Here is a 24,076-nt window from a genome sequence, read left to right on the forward strand (position 1 = left end):
CTGAGGGAAGGGCAGCTCTCTGCTTGCCAGGCTCTCTGCTGGGCTTTGTGGGGCAGGGTGCCTCTCAGTGTGGAAACACTCTGCTCCTGTTGCCCACTCCTTCCATCTCTGGTGGGATGGTGGTGGAGTGTGATGGCTGGTAGCCCTGGAAACTCCTTTTTCTCAGGCTCAGAGGAGAATTTTAAGCGTAGGAAGCCAGGAAATAAACGTGTGTGTGTGTTGTGGGAGGCACTAGTCACAGCCCCTGACCCTCCTCCTCAGTCAGCATTCCCACCACTCACCCTGCTCTCCTTCCCTCTCCAGGCTCTCTGGTCTGGAAGAACTGGGTGCCTGCTAACACCGCTCCTTAACCCTTCGCCTGAACCCCCCACGCATCTCTGTTACCGAGGCCTCCTCTCCTGGTTCCCCCATCACCCCATTACCTTGCTTCTCTAATCCTCGTCTCCCTGTGCCTCCCAGTTCTTGACTCAGTGGATTCCACAAATACAACTGGGTGACCAGCACTCAGATCAAGAAACAGGGTGTTCTTAGCACCCCAGAATTTCCCCACAATGCCCCTTCTTGGTCCCCATTCCCCCAAGTGTGCCACATTTCTGACTTGCCACTCTACTGATTGACAGTTAACATGGTCTAGACTCAAACATCACATAAACAGAATGTTTCAGCAAGTTCTTTGTGTCTGACTTCTTTTGCTCCACCCTATATTAGCGAGACCCATTCATGTTATTGCATATAGTTACACTTTGTTCTTATTGCTTTTTTTTATTCCACTGTTTGAACAAACCACGTGTTATTTAATCCATTCTACTCGTGTGAGACATTTGGGTAGTTCCCAGTCTGTGGCTATTATGAGAAGTGGTGGGTAGACCCCTCGGAGTAGAGCTGCCAGGTCATAGGGTTTGCACACAGCTCTAGTGGATTTGGGCGGCTGTGCCAAATGGTTTTCCAATGGGCTAGTTCCATGCAGCCCTGCCAGGATCTACACATGGCCTGCTCCCTGGCCAACAGCTGCCCCAGCTGCTGTTTCTAACCAACTTTCAGCCCCAGACACTGTCCGTGGTCCTAGCCCTGACCTTGGTCCTGTCCTTGGTTCCAGCCCTGTGCTAGCCCTGGGCTTGACTTGAACTATGTAAATTGACTAAATATCTATATAGTCAATAAATATTTTTTTGAGCACTTACTATGTGCCAGATGTAAGGCTATAGCAGCCAAAACAAAAGAAAAAACCAGGTGCTATGTCTGCCTCCATGGACCTTACAGTTTAGCGGGCAAGGTTGAGTGTGGGCAAGAAAGTAATAAAATAATCCCACAAATAAATATGTGAGTATAAATTATTATAAATGCTGCAAGTGGGAGTTACATGATCCTGTAATATCACATGATAGGGAAGCTGACCTGTACAGAAAAGTTTTCCTGAGGAAGAGATGTGGGGTTGAGACCTGAATGATGAGGAAGCCAAGAGAAAAAGGAAGAACATTCCATAGAGGGAACCACAGATACAAAGGTCTGGGGCTGGGAAGAATGTGGGGGACATAAAGCCAGTGGGACTGGAGTGGAGAGAGGGAGGGAAGTCTTATGAGGGATGAGGTGGGAGAGGTCAGCAGGGGCCAGATGGTGCAGGACTGTCCGTCAGTATTTGAAGACTATTCAGAGGGAAACCACTGAAAAGTTTTTTGAGGGAGCGGGACATTCTATTTGCCTTTGCAAGATTTTTAAGAAGCAAGAATAGAAGCAGAGGAACCGGGTAGGAGGCAATCACAGTTGTTAAGCAAAAGGTAGATAGTAGCTTGGACTGTAATGATGCTTAGAGGGAGAAACATAAGCAAATTAAAGAGACATTTACAATAAAATATGGGTTGATATGATGAAATATGGTGGTGTTGAATGAGCTGTTGGGTTTCTGGCTTGTGAAGCTGAGTAACTATGGGACCATGAACTGCAATAGAGAACACTGAGAAGGGATGGGTACAGGAGGGATGAACGTTGAGTTGTTTTAGATGTGTTGAATCTGAGGTGCCCAAGAGGAGATGCCAAATAGAAGGATAGCTAGATTGCTTGGAGTTAAGAGGAGATAGTTTACACTCTGGGGTATAGTTTGGAAATTAAACTCCTGGATCTGGATGAAGGTACCTGAGTGGATGACTACCCCAAGTAGGTCACAGCTCTGGCTACACACTGCAATCCCCTGGAGAGCTGTTAAAAGTACTAAAGAAAGTTCGGTGCTTCAGTCCCTCTAGCCACATTTTAAGTGTTAAGAGCCAGTGATCTCTCCTGTCTACCTTATCGCCAACACAGATATAGAATGCTCTAAAATGGAAGACGTGGTCACCAGTGTCCAGTGATTTTGAGAGAGATCAAGGTGAAGACAAACGTCTTTTAGATTTTGTGACACAGATCATTGGGAGGCCTTCAGTTCAGTCGCTCAGTTGTGTCCGACTACTTGCAACCCCATGGACTGTAGCCTGCCAGGCTCCTCCGTCCATGGGGTTTTCCAGGCAAGAATACTGGAGTGGGTTGCCATTTCCTTCTCCAGGGGATCTTCCTGACCCGAACCCAAGTCTCCCTCATTATAGGCAGATGCTTTTCCATCTGAGCCACCAAGGAAGCTGGGAGACCTTAGGGAGGGCTATTTGGTAGACTGAAAGAAGGTGAAGTCAGATGGGAGCTGGTTGAGAAATGCATGGGATATGTGAGATAGAAACAACAAATCCAGATAAATCTTTTGACAACTATGGCCATGAAGTAGAAAAGAGAAATATGTGGTGGCTGGAGGGAGTGTGAGGTTGGGGAATTTTTTTAAGGTATATTTTTGTATTTTAAGTATATTTTGTGCTTATAGTGAAATGCAGATAAGTGTATAGCTCAATTAATTTTTGATTATACATACTTTTAACCACCCAGTTAAAGTGCAAAGTATTTCTAGTAATTCTATTCTGTCTTCTATTCAGTTCAGTTCATGAACCTCATATGAATAGCATCATTTGCAATGTTCTTTTTTTGTGTCTTGTTTCTTTTGCTTAGCATTATGTGTGTCAAATTTTGTCCATGTTGCTGTGTGTAACAAGGTGGGGCTGGGGGGGGGGGTGTTGGGGAGAGTTTGTTTCTTTGCTTTTTGGCTACACTGCCCAGCTTGCAAACCTCCCCCTACCAGGGATTGAACCCAGGGCCTGGCAGTGAAAGCACTGAGTCCTGAGCACTGGATCACCCAGCAAGTCCCAGGAGGGTGTTTTTTCATTGCTGGAGAGTATCCCATTGTATGACTATGCCCCAATTTATTTATCCATTCTACTATTAATGAACACTTGAGGTGCTTCCAGTTCAGGCTCATATGAAAAGAATCCCATGAACATTCTTGTACTCGTCTTTTAGAGGATACATGCAGTCATGTCTTTTGGAGGATACGTCCAGTCGTTTCTGTTGGGTATTTACCAAGAAGTATAATTGCCAAGTTATAGGCTGTATGCCTTAGTAGCAACTGCCTATCAGTTTTCCAAAGTGGCTGCACTAATTTCTGCCCCTACTTGCAGTAAATGAGAATTCCAGTAGCCTCACATTCTTGTCAATATTGAGCATCAACAGCCCTTTTAGTTTTAGCCATTCTGGTGGATATTTGATGGCATCCTCTTGCGGTTTTAATTTTCATTTCCCTGATTACTAGTTTTTTTCTACACATGCATATGTTTATTTTTCATCTATTTATTGGAACTTTGGATATATTCTTTGCTAGAGAGACTTTTTTTTTTTTGCAAATTAAAAAAAAAAAAAAACTGGTTGCCTGCCTTTTGTTTGTTTTTGTTCTGAAGGAATTCTTTAGATTTTTAATCCCCTCTCTCAACTCTCAAGCACTGTCTCCCAATCTCCCCACCATATATAATACCTATATATGTAGTCTGACATTTCCCACATGTTTTCTCCCACTCTGTAGCTTGCCTTCTTTTGCTCTTCATTTTATCTTTTTTTATAATTACATCTATTTATTTTTGGCAGTGCTGGGTCTTCGTTGCTGTGTGGGCTTTCCTCTGGTTGCAGCAGGTGGGGGCTACTCTCCAGTTGTGGCGTGTGGGTTTCTCACTTCAGTAGCTTCTCTTGTTGGAGAACACAGGCTCCAGGGCACGGGCTCAGTAGTTGTGGTGCAGGGGCTTAGTTGCCCTGAGGCATGTGGGATCTTCCTGGACCAGGGCGCGAAGTCAGGTCTCCTGCATTGGCAGGTGGATTCTTTATTACTGAGCCACCAGGGAAGCCCTGAGCGGTGTCCTTTGATGACCAGAAGTTATCGATTTAATGTGGTCCAAGATGCTGAAGCTGAAACTCCCATACTTTGGCCACCTGATGAGAAGAGCTGACTCATTGGAAAAGACCCTGATGCTGGGAAAGATTGAGGGCAGGAGGAGAAGGGGATGACACAGGTTGGATGGTATCACCGACTCGATGGACATGGGTTTGGGTGGACCCCAGGTGTTGATGATGGACAGGGAGGCCTGGCGTGCTGCAGTTCATGGGGTCGCAAAGAGTCGGACAGGACTGAGCGACTGAACTGAACTGAATGTATCAGTATCTTTTTTTGTGGTTTAGTTTTGTGTGAAATTTTTATGGTAAATTTTGTGGTTAGGTTCTAAGAAATCTTTGTTTATTTCATCGTCATAAAGATTTTCTCCTATAGTTTTTTCCTCTAAGACATTTTGTGAAAGGTATTGCTTTACCTTTCACGATTAGATCTACATACTCATTCCAAATTAATTTCTGTATGTGGACGTAGGGTAGAGATAGATTTTTTCCCATGTGGATCTTCAACTGGTCCAGGACCATTTATCACAATTTATTCTCCTTTTAATTGTAGGGGGCCTCTTTTTCATTAATCAGGTGACCACATATGTGTGGGTCTGTTTCTGCTCTGTACTCTATGCTTGCACCTTCATAATAAATTTTGATATTTGGTAATGTAAGTCCTGAGGAAGAGGATTAAAAAAAGAAAAAAGAAAACAGGAGCTTTTTGAGCTTATATGAAAAGATGATGGGAAGAATCTAGTTGAATGAGGGGCTAAATGAAAGGAGAGGATAATCTACACCTTAAGGTTTCTAAAAAGATACTAGGAGCTGGGATCCAGTTGCTTATGGAAGGATTAGTCTTTTATATTCATCTGCTGACCCATTCAACAAAAATGTGTTGGATAGGGAATTCCCTGGTGGTTCAGTGTTAGGACTCTGCACTTTCACTGCTGAGGGCCTGGGTTCAATCCCTGATCGGGGAATTAAAATCCCATAAATTGTGCAGAATGGCCACCAAAAAAAAAAAAAAAACGGGGTTGTATAGTGCCCATCCCGTGTGCCAGGTACAAGCATGCAGCAATACCAGGACAGATGAAGTCCCTGTTCTTGTGGCATTCACGTTCTGGTAGTGGGGGAAAGGTAACAAAGAAGTGGCACACAAACAGATAATTCAGGCAGCAGTAAATGGCATGAAGAACATAAGCAGGACACTGATGAAGTGTGATGAAAGACTGCTCCAATCGGGCACCAAGGAAGACCTCTGGGAGTCGACGACATGTGAGTTAAGATTTGAACAGAAAGGAGCCAACCTCTAAGAGCTGAGTGAAGAGCACCCCAGACAGAGAAAACATGTAGTGCAAAGGCCCTTAGGCTAATGTAAGCTTGTAGCATCTGTGGAACAAACAAAAAAGACCCGTGTGGATGGAACAGTAAAAAAATAAACAAAATAAGGAGTGGAGGAGCAGGGTGACCAAATGACATAAGAAAGCAAGGTAGAGACAGATCTGCCCAGGGAGGGTTTGTGATAGGATCAAGCTGAATGTGGATTTTTGCCAATACGTGAGTCGGGTGGATGAGCTGTGGGTGGTGGGACTGTGGGCATGTGTGTTGGAGAAGGGGACGTTCATCTTGTCTGCTCTGTGAGTCTGCTCTCATATGTGCCCTCTCTCCCCACAGCCTCCGGAAAGATGCCCACCCAATGTTCCCTAACCTCCAACCTGGCCCTTCTGATGCTGCTGGGCACTGTCACAGCAGGCCCTTTCTCTCCACGTTCCAACGTGACACTCCCAGCCCCACGGCCCCCTCCCCAGCCGGGGGGCCGTACAGTGCAGCCAGAAGGGGGAGGCCCTTCTTCTCGGCTCTACGAGCACACGGTGGAAGGAGGGGAGAAGCAGGTGGTGTTCACCCACCGCATCAACCTGCCCCCTTCAGCTGGCTGTGGCTGTCCCCCAGGCACTGAGCCCCCTGTCCCTGCTTCAGAGGTGCAGGCCCTGAGGGTCCGACTGGAGATCCTGGAGGAGCTGGTGAAAGGGCTCAAGGAACAGTGCACTGGGGGGTGTTGTCCTCCAGCTGCCCAGGCTGGCACAGGTGAGCCGAAGATCACAGGGAGGAGCACGGAAAAGAAGGGAAGTGGTTAGGATTGGGTGGGCATCACTAGAGGACCTTGGTGTGAATTAGAAAAAGGCACCCGCCTTCTCTTTGCAGGTGGTGAGTGCAGCCCAGGGCACGGCTCTGAGAGCGGAGCCCTGTGACTAGATGTCAGCCCTCCCCAGTGAATGTTAGGGCCCTGGGTGATAAGTTGCAGCTGGAAACTGAGATGGCCTTAGGAAATGAGGCTTCCCTGATGGAGAAGCTAACTCAGGGCAGCACTACACAAACTCAGCCTCTCCTCCCTAGAGAGACTGAGACCCAACTCTCACTCCTACTCCAGGCCAGACCGACATTCGAAGCCTCTGCAGTCTCCATGGTGTGTTTGACCTGAGCCGCTGTGCCTGCTCCTGCGAGCCAGGCTGGGGTGGGCCCACCTGCTCGGATCCCGCAGGTGCGGAGGGACCCCCCTCCTCACCACCCTCTGCCCCCGGTTCCTGCCCGGATGACTGCAATGATCAGGGTCGCTGCGTCCGTGGTCGCTGCGTGTGCTTCCCTGGCTACACCGGGCCCAGTTGTAGCTGGCCCTCCTGCCCCGGGGACTGCCACGGCCGCGGGCGCTGCGTGCAGGGCGTGTGCGTGTGCCGCTCGGGCTTCTCCGGGGACGACTGCAGTGTGCGCTCCTGCCCTCGCGGCTGCAGCCAGAGGGGACGCTGCGAGGACGGGCGCTGCGTGTGCAATCCAGGCTACAGTGGCGAGGACTGTGGGGTGAGGAGCTGCCCCCGAGACTGTAGCCAGAGAGGACGCTGCGAGAATGGGCGCTGCGTGTGCAACCCCGGTTACACTGGCGACGATTGTGGGGTGAGGAGCTGTCCCCGAGGCTGCAGCCAGAAGGGGCGCTGCGAAGACGGGCGCTGCGTCTGTGACCCGGGCTACGCTGGTGACGACTGCGGCTCGCGGACCTGCCCGTGGGACTGTGGCGAGGGCGGGCGCTGTGTGGACGGCCGCTGCGTGTGCTGGCCCGGGTACGCGGGCGAGGACTGCAGCACGCGGACCTGTCCCCGCGACTGTCGGGGCCGAGGGCGTTGCGAGGATGGCGAATGCATCTGCGATCCCGGGTACAGTGGGGACGACTGCGGCGTGCGCAGCTGCCCGGGCGACTGCAACCAAAGGGGCCGCTGCGAGGACGGCCGCTGCGTGTGCTGGCCCGGGTACTCGGGGCCCGACTGCGGCGCGCGCGCCTGCCCGCGCGACTGTCGGGGCCGCGGGCGCTGCGAGAACGGCGTATGCGTGTGCCACGCGGGCTACAGTGGCGAGGACTGCGGCGTGCGCAGCTGTCCCGGGGACTGTCGCGGCCGGGGCCGTTGCGAGAGTGGCCGCTGCGTGTGTTGGCCCGGGTACACAGGCCGGGACTGCGGTACGCGCGCCTGCCCTGGCGACTGTCGCGGGCGCGGGCGCTGCGTAGACGGCCGCTGCGTGTGCAACCCAGGCTTCACAGGAGAGGACTGCGGGAGCCGTCGGTGTCCCAGGGACTGTCGCGGTCGCGGCCGCTGCGAAGATGGCGTGTGCTCGTGCGACGTGGGCTACGAGGGCGAAGACTGCGGCACGCACAGCTGCCCCAGGGGTTGCCAAGGCCGCGGCCAGTGCCTGGAGGGGCGCTGCGTGTGCGACGATGGCTACGAGGGTGAGGACTGCGGCGTGAGACGGTGCCCGCGCGACTGCAACCAGCGGGGCGTGTGCCAGGATGGTGTGTGCACCTGTTGGGAAGGCTTCGCGGGCGAGGACTGCGGCCTCCGTGTCTGCCCCTCCAACTGTCACCGGCGCGGCCGCTGCGAGAACGGGCGCTGCTTGTGCGACTCCGGCTACACAGGCCCCTCCTGCGCCACCCGCACCTGCCCAGCTGACTGCCGGGGCCGTGGTCGCTGTGTGCAGGGCGTGTGCGTGTGCCACGTGGGCTACAGCGGCGAGGACTGTGGGCAGGAAGAGCCTCCTGCCAGCGCCTGCCCCGGGGGCTGCGGGCCACGGGAACTGTGCCGCGAAGGCCAGTGTGTCTGCGTCGAGGGCTTCCGGGGCCCCGACTGCGCCATCCAGACGTGCCCCGGGGACTGCCGCGGCCGGGGAGAGTGTCATGAGGGCAGCTGCGTCTGCCAAGACGGCTATGCAGGGGAAGACTGCGGGGAAGGTGAGCGGACAGCCTTCCTCAGTGTGCTTGGTCCGGGGCTGGAAAACTGGAGCCCCATGAGAAAGCCTGAGTCTGAGGCGGAGGCGGCCCCAGACTTGCAGGCAGGGTGATGGGGGTGGTCAGATACTGGGGTGGGCGGTGGGGCAGTCAGAGGAGCCAGAGGGCCAGGGTGCACCAGGGCTGCAGAGCCAGAGCAGGTGGGGGCCATGCCTGCAGGCAGGACCTGCTGTAAGATCTCTGACGAGCAGATCCAGGGGCCCTCTTCAGGTAGTTTTCGGGAGATTTTGGTTCCTGGAGATGGAGGGCAGTGAAGGAAACCCAAGGCTTGTTCAGGCCACTGCTGGCTTTTCCTCACCATTCCTCTCTCCCGCCAGAGAAGACTGGGAACTTGGCTGGATCTCTTAATGTGACCCTGAGTAGGAAGAGCCTGTGAGAGTGGGGGTAGGGGTGGGGAGCTGCCTTGGGCTAAGCAGCTTCTCATATCCCACTCTCCTGGGCAGAGGTGCCGGCCATCGAGGGCATGAGGATGCACCTGCTGGAGGAGACGACAGTTCGGACAGAGTGGACCCGGGCTCCCGGAAATGTGGATGCCTATGAAATCCAGTTCATCCCAACGGTGAGAGCCAAGCTCCAAGAGGGGGCCGAGTGAGTGGGGCTGGCGGTGGGGGTGCTCACCTCAAAAGGAGTTCCAGGTAATCAGTGGTTGAGTCCAGGTAGCCGGTTCCTGAAGCTGTGCTAAAGACCTTCTCATTCTGCCCACACTGTGTGCAGAAGGCCTTTGCATCATCAGCCCACTGCTGCTGGAACTCCTCTGGTGACCTTGAGCTCAGTACTTCCTAGGGCTGCCTGCTGACTCCATTTTTGCTGAAGTCACTTCTTTCTGTTGTTGCTGAATCCAAAACTGCCCCATTCATACATCCATTCAGTGGCCCCAGCTGGGCCTTCACCAGCATTGGAATGAGTTTTTTCCTTTCCCTTCATCTTACACCATGGACTTTCAGATATTTGGAGACATCAGCCATCACACTGGGCTTGCCTGGTGGCTCAGTGGTAAAGAAAACGCCTACCAATGCAAGAGATGCGGGTTTCATGTCTGAGTCAGGAAGATCCCTTGGAGAAGGGCATGGCAACCCACTCCAGAATTCTTGCCTGGAAAATTCCATGGACAGAAGAGCCCGGCAGGCTATGGTCCATGACGTTGCAAAGAGTCGGACACCACTGAAGCAAATGAACACACCATCACATCACCATTCATTCCCTCCAGGCCAAACCCACTGGTTTCTTCTCCCCGTTTCCTTGAGGCTTTGTTCTCTGAATCCTTCACTTCTTGGTTTTCTTCCTCTAATGCCTCCTGCTTTTTGCATGTGCCTCTTCCCCCCAGTTACAGGGGCAGAAAGGAGTCCAGTCACTCACCTGGCTGACTCTGGATATCCAGCTACTTTTCTCAGAGTTGACATATATGAACTTGCGATCACACAAACTGTCAGTTATTTTGATCATATTTGATTTTTAAAGTAACTTTTTATTATAAAAGTCGTATAGGCTCAGTGTAGAGACTTTAGAAGATATAAACAAGGAAAAAAGAACGAAGGAAGGAAAAAAGAAGACATTCAACTGCATACCCCCTTTTAAACCTAAATATAAGCCTTTGTATTTGGCTCTGTTCAGTGTTATCATTTTTTGGTTTGGGCCAAGCTGTCTAGGCTGTTGCAATAATTTTGAGTCTGTGAACTAGTTCCCTAGCCTCCATGTCATCAGTGCATTGCAAAGCCTCCTTTTTCTATCTCCTTCCAACTCACTCTTAAAATATTTGGGGGCACCCTAAGGACAAAGTTTGTGGCCTCTCATTAGCGATCTCCCTTCATGCAGATTGAATTTTTATGATGTGTTTGGTCTCCTAGTTGCAAATCATCGGACATTTCTCCCATTCAAATATGTTTTCCTGCATCATTCCACAAATGCCATAGGTGGATAGGCCATGTTACTTACTCTAATCTCTACCCAGTCAGGACTCTGGAAAAATAAATAAGTTCCAGGGCTTAAACTTAGGAAGCCTCTAGGACAGAAGGGATAGCTCTGAGGTGCTGGTTGTCATCCCCACCCCAACTGGCCTAGTCATTCTAAGTCTCCTTATCAATATTATCACCTCAAACCCAGGCCCCTATCATGTTTTATCTCTCCTTACCCTCTGGTAGAAGCAGAGGCAGAAATCCCTACTTTGTTGCACAACCAAGGGAGCCTGGATTTTTTTCTTCCATTAAAAAAAATTTTTTTTCAGTTATAAAAATAATTTAATCACAAGACAAGAATTTGGCGACTAGGGAAAAAAACAAATAATTCTTGGCTGTTTCACACTGAAACAAGTACTGTTAACATTTTGAAGTGTTTCTCCCACTCTCTTCTGCGTGTATGTTATTTACATAGTTCCAATCTTGAGAGGGTAGGACTTTTAAGAGGAATTTTCCTAAGAGACTTTAGGGAAAGAATTGAAATAAACATTTGAGCTAGAATGAGCTTAAAGGGCAACAGCTTCTCCTGCTCTTAGTAAATATGACCTCATCCTTGGTGTTCTCCAGAGGCACAATCTCCCAGGAGGAGTCCTGGGCTTTCTCCCTCTTTGTAGGGCCAGGGGGGATCCAACTAGCCTGTGTCCAGCTTGGCCATGCTCTCAGCTCATCTGCTTTGCGCTAGGTATGGGCCTCCATCACATTTTAGGTTCTCCTTGAGCCTGGGTGTGGAAAATGCTCCCGTAAAATTGGTCCCCAGACACCTCCCTTGGACTCCACATCAGCCTGTGCCGCTGGCCCGCTGACTATGTTTTCTACGCTTTTTTGTGGCTGGCCTCTGGGCTTGTGCCTCTTGCCTTTGGCCAGCACTCTCTATCCATTTCTGTTGGCACAGAGTACATTCAGTAGCTGGCTATCCCTCTGGCCACTGCCATCTTCCTAGAAGCCTCTCTCTCTACCTTATCCTTTTCCCTTTTCCAGAAACACTTTTCTCTCAAAGCTCAAACTCTGCTATTCCTGGCCAAGGGACACACCTAGTTATTGGAGTGATTTTCAGAACGCAGAAGAGGAACATTCCTCTTTTCCCTGCATACGTGGCACAGCTACGCTCAGTGGTTCTGAGAGTGTGTTCCCTGGACCTGCAGCCTTAGCATCAGCTGGAGCATTAGCCATGCAAACTGTCAGACTCTGCCCCCCAATCTGCTGAATGAGAAGCTGTAGGGGAAGAGCCCAGTAACCTGCATCATAACATACCCCCAGGTGATTCTCACATACCCCAAGTCCAAGGACCACTGCTCTTTTGTCCAAGGAATGCTGCTGTTTTGCAAAAGGCAAGATCTTCTATGAATGTGAGACAAAACTTGAAGAAACCGAGGGAGGTGAACCCCCAAACAGAAAGACATGCAGGTGTTTCCAGTTTGAATGTATTCCACAGACTGGAAACTGGGGCTATGTCACATTTTCACTGGAACACAGGAACTTGCAGCCTCAGAAAAGTTTGTGTTCGGGTCTGGTCTGAAAAAGAGGATGAGGGTGAGGTGAGCTCCAGGGGCCAGCCAAGGTGGAGCCCTCCACCTGGGGCCATGAGGTTAATATCCAGATAGAGTTAGAAACTTGCCAAGGACATCAGTGAAGCAGCCAAACCATCATGAAGGGGCTGAATCAGCTGCCAGCCTCTGGATAGAGAGCCAGCCTCAGACCAGACAGGTGGTGCTGAGAGATGTGGGTTAGACTGGCAGTACAACTTCTCAGGGGATTGTTCCCAGATGGATCTCAAAGTGTCTAAAAGGTTCATGTAGGTGACCTGAAGGGAGAAGGTGAACCCTGGGGATGGGCTGTCTCCCTGGGACCAGACATCATCAGGAAGCACGCAAGGGGTGTGTGTGTGTTGGTGGTGGTGGGTTGGGGGAGTAAAGGGAGAGGGAGAGAAGGTTTGGGGAAGGATAAAGCCCTCATAGGTCTTGAGTAGACACCCATCCAAGGCCTCCCAGGCCGGGATATTCTAGGGCAGTGAGTAAGAGAGGGATGAAGATCCTGCATGCCCAGAAAACCTTTTCAGCCAAGAAAACTCTAACAAAGCTTCACTTCATCCTCAACCCAGAAGTCTCTACGTGGCCTTTCATCTGGTTTTATACTTTGGTATTTACTGTGTTGATTTCCTCGCAGTTCTCTTGGTGTAGGAGAGTACCTTTTGAAATTTCCAATCCTACTTGGCTGAATGGAGGTGTCCCCATCACAGCCAACATAGCAAAGCAGAACAGAGCGTCCTTATTAGCTGTTCTAGCTAGACGGCCCAGTGAAATGCTGCGCTGTTCCCAGACGTCCATTCCTCTCGTTTCCCCAGAGGCTGGCACTCCAGGAGACCCTGCCTGGAGCAGAGGCTGGCAGATTTTCTGTGGGGTTCCTGCAAATAATCATAACACTTTACACATATACTTGAATGGGGTTTGTTCTCTCACAGGCATGGACTACACCTAGAGATTTGGGTTAAGGATCTAATAAAACGTAAAACGTGGCCACACATTTAGCTACTAGAGCATGAGCTCTCTGAGGAGACAGGGATCATGTATTCTTATTTTTGTGTCTCCAGGGCCCAGAATGATGCCAGGTACAAATTCAGAAAACATATTTGTGGAACTTTGAGCAGGTGGGCCTTGTTTTTGAGAGGCCTACAACCCTGCTGAAAAGACAAGAAAAATACCCAAAAGGAAATGTCACGATGTGGGTCACACCCAAGTTACACAGCCAAGGGCAGGTGTTTCTAGGGGAAGGCTCAGGCTGCGGCAGCTGCCTCAAGGAGGAAGTGAGACTTGAAGTGGTATCACTCATCTGCTTCACCTGTTATGGCAGGAACAGGTTTATGAGACGTCTCCTCATGCCCAGAGGGTCAGGATTGCCAGGGAAAAGCCAGAAAGAGAGTCCTGGCGTGTGTCAGGTAGAATTCTGGCAGACAGCTGATGAACAGGCTCAAAAGGTAATGCCCAGGGACTTCCCTGGTCATCCAGTGATTAGGAACCTGCCTTCCAACGCAGGGGACGTGGGTTCAATCCCTGGTCAGGGAACTAAGATCCCACATGTCTCAAGGCTAGGTCCTCATTCCACAACTAAGAGCCAAAGCAGTCAAATAAGTAAATTTTTTTTTTTAATGTAGTCCCCATAAGAGGGGACTCTGAAGTCACACTGCCTGGGTTTAAATCCCTGCCTCCTTGGGCAAGCCACTTATTCCTTTTGTACATCAGTTTCCTCATCTGTCCAATGGGAATAATCTGACCTACCTCATTAGATTCTTAAGAGAATTAAGTGAGTTCACATATGTAAATCGCCTTGAACGGGAGCTGGCATGGAGAAGGTGTTCTAGATGTGTTTGCTGATGCCACCCATGCTCCCCAGCTGTATAGGGCCAAGTTCTACACAGTCTCATGCTGATTCTGCCTAGACCTTGGAGAAAGAAGGGATCAGGGGCATTGAGCAGCAGGGGTGAGTGGCAGCCCTGATCCACCCAATACTTTCTCTCTTGCAGACAGAGGGAGCGAGCCCCCCATTCACAGCACGGGTGCCCAGCTCTTCCTCAGCCTATGACCAGAGAGGATTAGCCCCTGGTCAGGAGTACCAGGTCACTGTCCGTGCCCTTCGAGGGACTAGCTGGGGCCCTCCTGCCTCCAAGACCATCACCACCAGTGAGAGCTGGGGCTGTTGCTGGGCTGGGGGTGGGGGTGGGGTCATGGGTAGAAAATAGACTTGAAAAGGGGGGGCTGGGATATGCCCTCCAAGAGGGCAGAGGGGAGGGACTGGCTGGGGGCAAGGCTCTTAGCAGGACAGCTGGTGACCGAAGACCAGACTCCCACCTGAATCCTCCTCTCTCTGACCTGGCTAGTGATTGACGGCCCCCAGGACCTCCGCGTGGTGGCTGTGACACCAACCACACTGGAGCTCAACTGGCTGCGCCCCCAGGCTGAAGTGGACCGGTTTGTGGTGTCCTACGTCAGTGCTGGCAACCAGAGGGTGCGGCTGGAAGTGCCCTCCGAGGCAGACCGGACGCTGCTGACTGGCCTGATGCCAGGCGTAGAATATGTGGTGACCGTCACTGCCGAGCGGGGCCGGGCAGTAAGCTACCCAGCTTCCATCAGAGCCAACACAGGTACGGCTGGCCAAGGGCTGGGGAAGTTTCTGAGCCTAGGAGCCGCTTCCTTAGGAAGCCGTGTGTCGGGCTCACGGGCTCCTCTGAATGCACTGCACAGGGTGTGTGGCAGTCCCAAAGCACCTGCTGGGGGCCCTCCTCTGTACCAGGGTCTCTGAGGAGAGGGAGTTCTCAGGTGCCTGAAGTCCTGTAGGAAGGCGGTGGGTTGGAGTTTGGGAAGAGCGGCCTCATGGAGAGATGTAGTAAATAAAAGATGCTGTCCGGCCCAACCAGATAGGAGTGGTTCTGATCTGACCTTGGGCACAGGGACCCCCCCCCCCCCTCCGTGCTCCATCTCAGTGGTCAGGTCTCCTGGGACTGGAGCTGAGGAGATTAGAGATCAAGGCGCCTGTTGACTTTAGAATCGGGGTTTGGGGGAGTTAGGTCTCAGCAGTAATTTTCCACTAACCCTCCAAGTCTCTTAACAGATGCCTGGATCTTTCTTTCCCTTTCCTGTGACAGAGGGACGCCCACCTCACTGTCGCTCGCGTTCTCTCCTCCCACGCCCCTTGCTCTCCTTCAGACGCACGGCCCCACCCCTCGTTTCTTCTTTCTAGGGCACCAACAGTGGCGGGCTTGGAGGGCGAAGCGGGAGGGCGTCCTGGGGCACTAACTTCTCTCGGTTCTCTTTGCAGGTGGGGCTGGGGCCCAGGGAAGAGGCCTCAGGCTCGGGTGGGAGGGACGCGGGGCTGCCGTGGGGGGAGTGCAGGGGTTGGCGGTGGGGGTTGCTGCCACTGACCGGCTCTCTCCTCCCCCTTTTTCTGCCCCGGCAGCACCAGGCCACTACAGTTACCCGGAGGCGCACCCCCCAGCGCCGCCCCCCAAGCCCCGGCCCCGGCCGGCCCCGGCCCCGCGGCCCCCGCGGCCCGAGCGCCCAGCGCCGCCCCCTCGGCCCTCGCGGCCCGCGGAGCAGGGGGAGGCGGAGTCTCCGCCGCGGCCGAGCCCGCCCCAGGCCCCTCGGCGGGCGTGGGGCAACCTGACCGCCGAGCTGGGCCGCTTCCGCGGCACGGTGCAGGACCTGGAGCGTCACCTGCGGGCTCACGGCTACCCACTGCGAGCCAACCAGACCTACACGTCGGTGGCGCACCACATCCATGAATACTTGCAGCGGCGTCGCTCCCCTGCACCCCCGCCCGGTGGCCCCCACCCCACCGCCAGCCCCGACTCGGGCACCTGGAAGCGGGACTCCAACCAGGGCATCTACGGCCTCTCGCCCGAAGGCGTCGACCGGGTGGCGGCGCCCCGCCACCCCAAGCCCGAGGTGCTGGGCACTTCCGCCGACGGCGCGCTCCTCGTGTCGCTCGACGGGCTCCGCGGCCACTTCGAGCGCGTGGTGCTGCGCTGGCGGCCACAGCCGCCCGCGGAGGGGCCCGCTGGGGAGCTGACCGTGCCGGGCACCGCGCGCACCGTCAGTCTGCCCGATCTCAAGCCCGGCACCACCTACCACGTGGAGGTCCACGGGGTGCGGTCAGGGCAGACCTCCAAGTCCTACGCCTTCATCACCACCACAGGTAGCGTGGGTGGGGCCGCGCGACCCCCACCCCCTGCCCAGTCTCACCTGCCACCGGAGGCTGAGTGCCTCTCACTGCCTCACTGCTCAGGCTGCCACTGCCCCTCCTTCGATTTGCCTTTCTGCCTTCCTGCCCTCCCTGGTGCAGGCTCCGGGGATCCCCGCACCTTCCTGTGTCCCAGGAAACCCCCTCCACCCACAGGATCCTGGTGGATACCCCAGGCCAAGGAGACCTGGTCTTTGGAATTTTCTGATTTTCACTTGCGTTCCTAGGACGCTTCTGCCAGGAATCCTGTTCTAGGCAATAGAAGGGTCATTTGATGGGAGGGCCAGTGTCTGCAAAGATTCTCTGGAGCAGTTTGGGTGGGGTAGGGAGTGAAACCAGTGGTTTCCCACTCTGACTCACTGTGGTGAGGGTAGCTGACAGCTGTGGTCAGTGGTTACTATTTTCCACACTTTGGCCCTAACCTCAAAGGGACCATCGGAACTGCTTGGGGGTGGCCTTGAAACCGTTAGGCAGCATGGGTAGGTGAGAGGTGAAGCCACTGCTTCTTGGGCTGGCTTTCCAGACCTCCTGGCTCAGTTCACGCTTGTCTCTCCCACAGGAACGGCATCCTGGCTCAGGGAGGCGCACCCTGTGGCTATGGGGGGAGGGGTTATGGACCTCTTCTTCCCGCATAGGGCCCAGATGTCACCGGAGCTGGATGTCCACTCCTCTCTCTTCTGACTGCCCACTGTCTCTTGAGTCTTCCTTAACACCACCGTCTTCTCCTTTCTTCCAGGCGTCTCACTGCAGCACTAATGGAGGCCAGGACCACCGCCCAGTGGGGAGGGTTTCCCATGGGAAGGGAGCTAGGAGCCTTGTGGGAGGAGGGATGGCAGACTTAGTTCTATTTGTGACCTGCAGGCCTGTCTGTGCAGGGCTATAGTGGATGTTTGGGACAATGAGGTGACCCAGGGGGTGATCCAGGAGCGACGAAGGGAAAGTCTGAAGACTCTTAGAAGCCAGAGAGCAAAACCTGGGGACTGCAGTCTCCTTGCTGGCTCTCATACTCGACTCTCCTGTTTTTCTCGCCCTGCCTCTTCCCAGGGTCCTCCCTCTCAGGCCTCATGGGGGCCACTGATGAGCCTCCTCCCTCAGGCCCTTCAACGACTCAAGGGGCTCAGGCCCCTGTCCTGCAGCAGCGCCCCCAGGAGCTGGCCGAGTTGAGGGTGCTGGGCAAAGACAAGACAGGGCGCCTCCGAGTGGCCTGGACCGCCCAGCCTGACACCTTTACCCACTTCCAGCTGCGCCTACGGGTGCCCGAAGGGCCAGGGGCCCATGAGGAGCTACTGCCAGGGGATGTCCGTCAGGCTCTGGTGCCCTCACCCCCTCCCGAATCCCCCTACGAGCTGTCACTTCGTGGGATCCCTCCCGATGGCGAGCCCTCTGCCCCTCTCATCTACCAAGGCATTATGGGTACATCCTGGACTCTGCTCAAGTCCAGTGTCCTGAGGCTGGGGGAGGGGCTGGGCCTTTAGGACTTCAGGGGTGGGATGAAGACCAGAGGGCAGGGCTGGTGTTTGGGTGGAGGCGGTAGGAGAAACAAAGAGAGAAAGGGAGTTGAGGGTTCAGAGACAAGAGGGATAGGGAAAGTCTTAGTACAACCAAAGGGTGGATCAGAGAGGGGAGTCCTTCCAGATAAATAGATGAGAGGAGAAAAGTCAAAACGTGGGACAAAGATTCAGGAAGAGAGACTGTTGGTCCCTGGCTCTCCACTTGCAGCTTTCTTTGTGTAGAAGTGTCCCCCCCCCACTTCCTGGTCACTCCTCTGCCCCTCTCCGCCCCCTGCGTCTCTCAGGGTGGGTATGGGAAAGCCTCTGGCCCCGAGGATACTGATCCTCAGCCCCCTCCTCCCTTTCCCTTCTCTCAAGCCCCTGCCATCCCCTCACTGGACAGACTAGGACACCTTGTCCCCCTACCATGCAAGCCCGGGCTGCAGTGCCCCATGGTCCCATCAGCCAGTTCCCGCTAGGGGTGGAGATTCCCTGGGGAGGGCGCTCCATGGCCATTGGGACTGCACAGATGGATGAGGTTTGTGGAACCCGGGCAGGAGACTGGGGCTCCTGGCATTCACAGTTTCTCCTGGTCTCCTTTTATGAGACTCGGGTAGCCAGCTCTCCCTGCAACTCCAGATCTCTCACCAGGGAGAGAGTGGCAAGGGAGAGAGACGTTCAGGTGGACTAAGGCATCTCCAGGCTGCTCTGAAGCAGCAATAGTTCCGAACTCTCAGGAAGAACCTCAGGGGACCCGAAACTCCCTCAGAGTGTTGGTGTGTAGAGGGCCTGGGACCTTTGTGAGTGGGGAGGAAGTTATCACAGGGAAGAGCGGAAGCTCTCTCTCTCCAGAATAGACACTGCGGAGAAATGCCCCCCTTCTTAGAAAGGCTGGTCCCAGAGAACTGAGGGCAGGGAATGGAGCATCAAGGGAGGGAGCCGTCCAGCATGGAGGGAGCCAGTGGGCAGAGGAGAGGGACGGAGAGCAGGGACAAGACAGTGCTTGAGCCCACATGCTTTGTTTTTGCCGCCCCCCCCCCTCCAACTCCAGACAAGGATGGGGAGAAACCTGGGAAGCCCTTGGCCCCACCTCGCCTGGGCAAGCTGACAGTGACAGACGTGACCTCGGACTCCCTGCTTCTGCACTGGACAGTCCCTGAGGGCGAGTTCGATTCCTTCATCATCCAGTACAAAGACAGGGACAGGCCCCAGGTGGTGCCTGTAGAGGGGCCCCAGCGCTCTGCCCTCATCTCCAACCTGGACGTCGGCCGCAAGTACAAATTTGTCCTGTACGGGCTCGTGGGCAAGAAGAGGCACGGCCCCCTGGTGGCTGAAGCCAAGATCTGTGAGTGACAGGGGTCACCCAGGCCCTGCCCCTGCCCTCTGCGCAGTCCTGATGGAGGTCTCCCCAGTGCTTTGGGAACTCCCGGAAGTCTTCCTGGAGGCAGTGGTGCCTGAGCTGAATCCTAAAGGGAAAATGGTGGTGGGTCAGGCAGGGAGGTTGAGGAGGGCAGTGCCAACAGAGGGAGCTGTGGAGAGCGAGGCAGGAGTGAGAGTGGCCCTGTAAGAGAAAGTCTCTCCTCCGGATGCCAGGGGAGGGCACCTGGGGGCTGAGGACACTGGTCTCACTGATCTCCATTGTCTGAGTGAGTCACTTAGGCCTCATTTGAGGACCCTAGGGTGCCTCCGAAGTGCCTTAAGTGAGAGTATGACCCGATTCAATATTTATCTTACAAATAGCTCTGAGGCTGCTGCAGAGGACAGCTGGAGAAGTGAGCTAGGAACCGGCAAGCGAGGATGCTGGCCTGGCGGGGATGGTGGCAGTGAGGCTGGGGTTGGGTGGGGTGAAGGAGAGTGAGGAGGCCCAGGCACCCCACGCTTCTGGATCCGGCAGTCCTGTTCCCTGAGGCAAGGAGCAGCGGATGTGAGGAACGGTGGAACAGTGCAGCAACTTAGTCAGACATCTTTCGAGCATTTAAGTGTCAGATGTGTTCAAGATGTTCTAAGAGAATGATCACACTTAATCCTCACAAGCAGCCCTGTGAGGCATACTCATTTCACAGATGAGGAGAGGGGCGACACAGAGAGGGCAAGGCCACTCAGGCAGAACGTGAGGGGCCCAGAGCGCTCTCCCGCTGCCCTCCTGGGACTCGAGAGCAAAGGAAAGCCCTGAGCATGGAGCATGTCCCAGTGGGCAGAAGCCAGGGTGGGGAGGCAGGGAGAAGAGACATGGCCCCTGAGACCCTGGAGGTGGCCATCACTCATGGCATGAACAGAGGATCGGGAGTCTGCAGGGCAGCCTGAGGGGGGAACTGGGGAGAGGAATGCCAAAATGAAGGGCGCGGTCAGACATGTCAGATTCCGTAAGAGTGACTCAGGGCTGCAGAGTGTCCACAGGATTTAGCAACGGCGAGGTCACCACTGACCCTGGTGGGAGCTGCCGGTGGAGGGCAGGGCTGGGTTGGGAGGGCGATGAAGGTGAGGACATGAATACAAGCATCTCTGTCTGGAATCTGGGCTGGAGCGGAGAGCGAAGACGGAGGGCGGAGGCTGGAGGGTGATGCAGCCGAGTGGAGGTGTTCGCGGAAATCCTGAGGGCATATCTGATGGAGTGAGAGTGGGAGCGGATAAAGTGGGGCCCAGAGCACAGTTGTGGGGGGCTCTCCCACATGAAAATGCTCCAAGGACCAAGCGTCCCTCTCTTGGAGAGGAAATCAGCTAGTCGTTAGGTCTGGAAGCAGTGGAGGCTGTCCTGGAAGACTTCCCTGGCTGTGGAGATGTGGAAGAGGCTCACTGCACTTCCTTCTCTTTGAAGCCCCTCTCCAGGCTGCACAATAAGTGAGGGCCACACTAATCTATACAGCGGGCTTCCCTGGTGACTCAGCGGTAAAGAATCTCCCTGCCAATGCAGGAGGTTCAGGTTCGATTCTTGGGTTGGGAAGATCCCCTGGAGGAGGGCATGGCAACCCACTACAGTATTCTTGCCTAGAGAATTCCATGGACAGGGGAGCCTGGCAGGCTACAGTCCGCGGGGTGGCAAAGAGTCAGACACGACTTAGCAACTAAACAACAACAGTTAAGACAGTGCTTTCATGCCGCGTCAGATGAGCCGCCTGTCCTTTTAGGTGGGCATAGCCGCTTGCCAGGGTGCACAGCTTGGCAAGCAGAGTGCTGGCTGGATTTCAGTGCGTCCGTGTTGTCTTCACCATGCACCTTTGTGCAGAGAACAGCCTGCGCAGTCTCACACGGCATTCCCAGGGAGGAGACGGATTTCTTCTTCTCTTTTGACCCGTGTCCCTCCCTTCTCTCCCACCTCCTCTTCCTAGTGTCTCAGACTGATCCCAACCCAGTGACTCCACCCCGCCTGGGGAAGCTGTGGGTGACTGATCCCACCCCAGACTCACTGCACCTCTCCTGGACTGTCCCTGAGGGCCAGTTTGACTCCTTCGTGGTCCAGTACAGGGACAGGGACGGCCAGCCGCAGGTGGTGCCCGTGGAAGGGCCCGAGCGCTCCATCATTATCTCCCCACTGGACCCTGACCACAAGTACAGATTCACTCTGTTTGGGATTGCCAACAAGAAGCGGCACGGTCCCCTCACGGCCGATGGCACCACCGGTGAGTGGCAGCCTCCTAAGCCCCCAGCCTTACAGGGGGGCTGACCCCTAAGGCTGACTGCTCCCAGCCTTCCACATGCCTGCCCTCAGCCAGGAGCTGGCTGGGGCCTCCCAGCGAGATGGCTGACTTGGAATCCTGGCCCCGCTTTTGGGCTCAGGGCCAGCCAGCCTCCCCCACACTGCTGGGCCCCTTTCATCCTGTTCAGCTGCTCCCCGAGGCCCAGAAGGTGTGTCATACTCTGGCTGTGCCAGGCTTCTCAGAGTTCAGTGCTCATGCTAATCAAGTAGAGACCCCCACAGATGTGACAAGCCTTCCAAACCCCAGGCCCCCAATGCTGGGGTTCTGCCAGTTCAGCCCCGCCTGGGCCTTCTTATTTACAGCCCCAGAGAAGAAAGAGGAGTCCCGCCACCCAGAGCCCCCAGAGCGGCCCCTGCTGGGGGAGCTGACAGTGGCTGGCGCCACTGCAGACTCCCTGCGCCTCTCCTGGACGGTGGCCCAGGGCTCTTTCGACTCCTTCGTGGTCCAGTACAAGGATGCCCAGGGGCGGCCCCAAGCAGTGCCCGTCAGGGGTGATGAGAATGAGGTCGCCATCCCTGGCCTGGAGCCCGACCGGAAGTATAAGATGAACCTCTACGGGCTTCATGGCAGGCAGCGCATGGGGCCCGTGTCCGTGGTGGCCACCACAGGTGAGTCAGGCCTCCCTCGCCCACCAACCCCCAGCCCTCTGAGTGGGACCTGGCCCCAGACCCTTGGCGCCTGTCTCCACCTTCTCTTCCTCGGTTCCAATTCTGCCAAAGCCTCCACCGTCTCCTTCCCCACATCCCAGGATTTCGCATCCAGCTGCCAGCCCCTGACATCTTTCTTGGCTCTGCCTCTCCACCTCCAAGGACAGGCCCCTTTTCCATCATTCTGAGCACCGAGAATCGTCCGTCCCCGCCGGGCTGTGCTCCCCCTGGGTGCCCTCAGCCACTGGGTTCTTTCCTCGCAGCCTTTGCTGGCCACCTTCTCCTGGCTGAGGCTGTGGTCTTTTCTGAGCTTCTTTTACCTGCTGCCCACACCCTCCCTCCACCGATGCTCTGTTCAGAACTGGCAAATCCAAGGGCCACGAACTCCACATTTCCCCAGCCCCCCTGACTCGCTGAGTCCCAGCCAGAGTGAAGCAGGGCAAAGGGCTCGCTTTCAGCCCCCAGCCCTGCAGTCCCCCTGGGGCCCAACCTCCCCCATCCAGCACATTTTCCTGACTGTGTAGCATTGTGGCTGGGAGTATGGGCTCTAGGGCCACCTGCCTGTATGTTAATCCTAGCTTTGGGATCTTGTGCAACTTAATGAGTCTCTCTGGGCCTCAGCTTTCTCACCTGTCAAATGGGGATAACAAGGGTAACGGCTTCACAGAGCTATTAGAATTAAAAGAGTTAATACACACCTGGCGCTTCGTGCCAAGCACGTCAAAACTGCTCTTGAAGAGTAAGCCCTCATTTCTCCCCGACTCTCTCCCGTCCCAGTACCCTCTTCTCCCCACCTTTGCACCCTCCCCTTCCCTGTCTGGGTTAGCATTCTTGCTTGCGGCTTCCTCTATTTTCTGTGCCCAAAGTGGTCCCCCATGGGCCGGGGAGTGGGTCACAGAAGGGCTGGCCTCCCTTGTGCCAGTCTCCCCACCTCATGGAGCCTCAGCAGAGAACTGGCTACTGCAGACGGTGGGTGGATGCCCTCGTGGCTGTGATTCTAGCCCCAGCCAGGGAAGAGCACGGCTCTCCCCAGCCCCCAGCCTCATTCCCATGACCTTTCCCCTACTCTTGTCTGAAGTAGAGGAAGAGACAGGGCTGCCCACGGAGGTCTTAGCCAGAGCACATCCCATTTTCTGTCCTGGTCAGTGGGGTGAGGGGAGCTGGGCAACCCTGGGGAGGGGCAGGAACTGACAGGGAGAACTGCAAGTGGGACAAGTCCTTGCTGCCCCCTCGTTTTCCTGTGGTCAGCACAGTCCATGAACAGTATGTAAGAATTCTTCAGTTTCCTCTCACACTGCCTCACCTCCTTTCTCAGACACAAGAGCCCAGCCAGTGCAATTGGCCAGCAGTACACGGTGGGGTTTAGGGGCCTGTCTCAGAGCTGTCTCCTTCAATGAGTCACTGAACGGCTAATACAAAGGCTACAGGAACCCCTAAGCCAACAGCTTGAAGAGTATAGTTGCCAAATGTACTTTATGTCAGGATTAATGTCACCAGCAAAGCATGTCACCTGAGAGCCTATCTCTTCCCTCAGCCCCCCAGGAAGTCCTGGATGAGACCCCCAGTGCCACAGAGATGGAGGAGACCCCCAGCCCCACAGAACCCAGCACAGAGGCCCCAGAGCCCCCCAAGAAGCCCCTCCTGGGGGAGCTGATGGTGACAGGATCCTCCCCGGACTCGCTGAGCCTCTCCTGGACTGTCCCCCAGGGCCACTTCGACTCCTTCACCGTCCAGTACAGAGACGGGGACGGGCAACCCAGGGTGGTGAGGGTCCCCGGGGACGAGGATGGGGTCACCATCTCGGGCCTGGAGCCAGACCACAAGTACAAGATGAACCTGTACGGCTTCCATGACCGCCAGCGTGTGGGCCCCATCTCTGTCATCGGGGTGACCAGTGAGTAGATGGTGGAAGCCCCAGGATGGGACCTAATGGGGAGGATCACCCCCTCAGGTGATGGGGGAGTGGGGC

The 24,076-nt window shown here is 54.8% G+C and overlaps 1 protein-coding gene across 1 annotated transcript in view; it reads left to right on the forward strand.

Moving 5' to 3' along the window:
* TNXB (tenascin XB) overlaps positions 1-24,076 on the forward strand; it is a 55,988-nt gene that overhangs the window by 2,839 nt on the left and 29,073 nt on the right. Inside the window, exons 2-11 of the mRNA XM_068961043.1 lie at positions 5,944-6,354; positions 6,698-8,536; positions 9,037-9,152; positions 14,063-14,219; positions 14,417-14,680; positions 17,320-17,688; positions 18,817-19,110; positions 21,092-21,382; positions 21,763-22,068; positions 23,642-24,001. Of these exons, the coding sequence (XP_068817144.1) occupies positions 5,955-6,354; positions 6,698-8,536; positions 9,037-9,152; positions 14,063-14,219; positions 14,417-14,680; positions 17,320-17,688; positions 18,817-19,110; positions 21,092-21,382; positions 21,763-22,068; positions 23,642-24,001 (4,396 nt within the window). The 5' untranslated portion in view covers positions 5,944-5,954. The remainder of the gene's footprint in view (positions 1-5,943; positions 6,355-6,697; positions 8,537-9,036; positions 9,153-14,062; positions 14,220-14,416; positions 14,681-17,319; positions 17,689-18,816; positions 19,111-21,091; positions 21,383-21,762; positions 22,069-23,641; positions 24,002-24,076) is intronic.

This window comes from Capricornis sumatraensis, chromosome 22, assembly GCF_032405125.1.
Source record: "Capricornis sumatraensis isolate serow.1 chromosome 22, serow.2, whole genome shotgun sequence".
NCBI lineage: Eukaryota > Metazoa > Chordata > Mammalia > Artiodactyla > Bovidae > Capricornis > Capricornis sumatraensis.